The sequence below is a fragment of the Humulus lupulus genome, chromosome 3, assembly GCF_963169125.1.
Source record: "Humulus lupulus chromosome 3, drHumLupu1.1, whole genome shotgun sequence".
NCBI lineage: Eukaryota > Viridiplantae > Streptophyta > Magnoliopsida > Rosales > Cannabaceae > Humulus > Humulus lupulus.
The window spans coordinates 40,192,443-40,195,830 of NC_084795.1; the positions used below are offsets into that span (position 1 = coordinate 40,192,443).

The 3,388-nt window shown below is 39.1% G+C and overlaps 1 protein-coding gene across 1 annotated transcript; it reads left to right on the plus strand.

The window, feature by feature from the left end:
* The first annotated feature begins 284 nt into the window (after positions 1 to 284).
* LOC133823986 (protein FAR1-RELATED SEQUENCE 5-like) lies at positions 285 to 2,777 on the plus strand. Its single transcript, XM_062256847.1, has one exon. It carries the CDS (start codon positions 285 to 287, stop codon positions 2,775 to 2,777), a length of 2,493 nt encoding a protein of 830 aa, XP_062112831.1.
* Positions 2,778 to 3,388: the final 611 nt, after the last annotated feature.

The window sequence follows — 3,388 nt, forward strand, 5'->3', positions numbered from 1 at the left end:
AAGAGCAAGAAGTTGGATTACCCATTTTAGTGGACAGTGTAAGGTTATCTACCATTTTCCTGCTATAGAAATGTCTACATAGCTTATTTTTCCACAACCAACTCTTGGGTGGGATATAGAAGTTTTATTGATTTTCGAGACATGACAATGAATGTAAGATTACCTAAGCCAACCTTGAACTATGTTTTTATGTTGTAGTCATAATATTCTCTCCAACCATAGATGTCATTTTACAAATGCAATATCATGTTCTGCCCTTTTTCAAACAAGGTTATACCTTTTTTATGGAGTACTGGGAAGTAGAATTGGAGTTGCAGGACCTCTTTAGCAGTGACTCTAGTGGAGAAAATGAGACATGTGAAGAGGAAGAAGTGGAAGATGTACGCCAGGGGGAACCTATTGATGGTGACAAAGTAAATGAGGCACTTAAAACACAAGAGAACATAACTAATGAAGGGGGCATGCAGATATCAAATGATGAAGGATTGTCCAACCATGGGATATTTCTAAAGTATGGTATACGTGTAGCGGCTACCAATTTGACAATGGATAACATGGTCGGTCATGCTTTTGCTACACTTCTTATGGCAGAAGAATTCATAAATGAGTACGCAAAGGTAGTGGGGTTTAGTATTCGTAAGGGCCACATGCGTAAAAATATTCGAGGTAACATTCGTTTGAGAGAGTGGGTCTGCTCAAGGCAGGGAAGTAGGTCTGAACAGCATACATCAAGACTTGATAAAGTGAGGGAGTCAAAGGCCATCACCCGATGTGGGTGCAATGTGGCTTTTCGAGTTATCCTTAACAGAAAGAGGGGTAACTGGATATGCAAATATTTTTTCCTATTTCATTCACACTCGTTAGCAAGTGATCGTCACAAGCAGTATCTACGGTCAAATAGAGTGGTATCACCTGGTTGTCTTCAGAAGGCAAAATGTATGAAGAAATCTGGCATTAGAACATGCCACATTATGTCATACATGGTAGAGCTAGTCGACGAATATGATAAGACCCCATTTACAATCAAAGACCTATACAATCGAATGTCATCGGCTTCAACTGTTGGCTTTAAGGGGTCGGATGCTGGCAGAGCCTTAGGGTATCTGGAGCACAAAGCAGATCACGATCCAGGTTTCTATGGTTTATTTTCTTATGATAAAGGCAAGAGATTGCTTCACTTGTTCTGGGCAGATGCAAAATCAAGGTCGGATTACGAAAGATATGGACACGCAATCGCCTTTGATTCTACATATAAGACAAATAGCTTTGGTAAGCCTTTATTGATTTGGGTTGGTATTAATAACCACTTTCGGACTTGTATACTTGGTTTCGCAATCCTTGACAATGAATCCATTGCTAGCTACATGTGGGCAACGAGGGCCTTTTTGGCTTGTATGAAAGGTGTGCTACTGATAACAGTTGTCACCGATGGAGATCCTGCCATTGAAAAAACACTAAAAGAGTTTATGCCTAATGTCACACATCGGCTATGTTATTGGCATATACACAACAATGCCATTTCTCACACAAAAGACCCATCATTCGGGAAGCAACTAACTAATTTAGTGTTTATATATTACACCGAGGAGGAATTTGAAAGAAGGTGGGCAGCATTGCTCACTCACTTTGATGTGGAAGATAACTCATATGTCGCAAGTCTTTATAAATCAAGAAAGAGTTGGGCAAAAACCTTCTTGAGGGGAATTTTTTTTTTCGGAATGACAACAACCCAAAGGAGCGAGGGTATTAACACTGTCTTGAAGAAGAAGGTCAATCAGCATATGAAGATGTATGAGTTTGTTAGAGCTCTTGACATGGCACTTTCATGGGTACGACAACGAGAGGCTAAAGACGAGTATGAGTCCTTGCACACAATCCCACAATTAGGCAAGACAAATTTGCACAACATAGAGGAGGAGTTGTCGATAATTTACACGAGGAACATGTTCTTCAGAGTAAGGAAGCAGATGCTCAAAGAAGGAAACTACACCGTTGCAACTACTGACGTAGAGGATGATGCAATGATATTGAAGCTAGAGAAGTATCCTCACCCAGGAATACGGAGGTCAGTCTATGTCACAGACGATCGTCAATTATTTGCTTGTGAGTGCCAGTATTTTCTTTCCTTTGGCAAACCTTGTCCGCATATTTTTGCAGCAATTAAGCACTTGCGTATCACACAAATGCCTAAATCACTAATCCTAACACAGTGGACGATTGACGCTACACAACTTCCTGATGTGGAAAACGATTCCTATGCAAGATATGAAGACAGAGATGCAGAAGAGAGAGCAAGGTTTGGTGGCATTACTAGCAAAATGACTGAATTTGCTTACCTGGGATCAAGGACTCATTATGCATACGAAATAGCAAACTATGAGATTGATAGAATTTGCGCACAATTAAGAAACAACATCCAAATTGGGGAAGAAGGTTCCAAGGAAAAGCTTCCTTTACATCGTCAATCAGACTTCAACATATTGGATCCTTATTTGAGTAAGAATAAAGGCACAACTAAGATGAGAGGGTCAAACGGTGGAGTAGCCCAAAAGTGTAGTATTTGCAAAAAAAAAAAAAAGGACACAACAAGTCTACATGTCTACAAAGAAAGAAAAATGGTCACAAGAACGGGGGCTCTGACAACTCCGAACCACACGAAGAAGACGAATATCTATATGGTATGGATGACAGGGAAAAACATATTATCTACCATAATTCGAAAAGTGAAGACTTCAATGCACCTACTCACCGACAACCTTTCACACCAGATTGTATGAACCAAGTGCATAACTATACAGAAGAAAATTTGAGTTACTCTGCAACATATGATATGAGTTCTGCCTTTAAGTGGTGGGAACCTCCATATGGTTATTGAAACTATCTTCTTGAGGTTGGGAATATAATGTCTGAAATTCATCGTTTTAAATCTTGGATAATTAGGTGGGAGAGAAGGATTCATTTTTATTTCTTGAAAACCCACTCTATGCTTCATATATTCCAATATATATTAAGTTCAAAATTTTAGCAAGTTCCGAACACATAAATTGACACAAGTATAAGCATAATACGCATGGTGGGAGTATACAAAATTAGGTACTGATACACTGTAACGAACCAAATTTCCTAATAAGGTTTAGGACCTTGATTAGGAGGCCTGGAGGGCCATAATTGATTTATTGTGCTATTATATGATTATATGCATGATTATGTGGGTCATATTATTATATGATGATAAAGGCATGCATGGGGTTATATACTTTGTTATGAGGGTATTTTGGTAATTTGGCTCATTGAGAGCGTAATTGCATACTTGTGTGTATATTGGTAGGCTAAAGTTGAGACCACATTATTATGTGGATATGTTTGCAGCCTGTGACTCGAGGCGATC

Excerpts from the sequence above, each read along its gene's own strand:
- LOC133823986 (XM_062256847.1), top strand. The coding sequence starts at position 285 with ATGGAGTACTGGGAAGTAGAATTGGAGTTGCAGGACCTCTTTAGCAGT.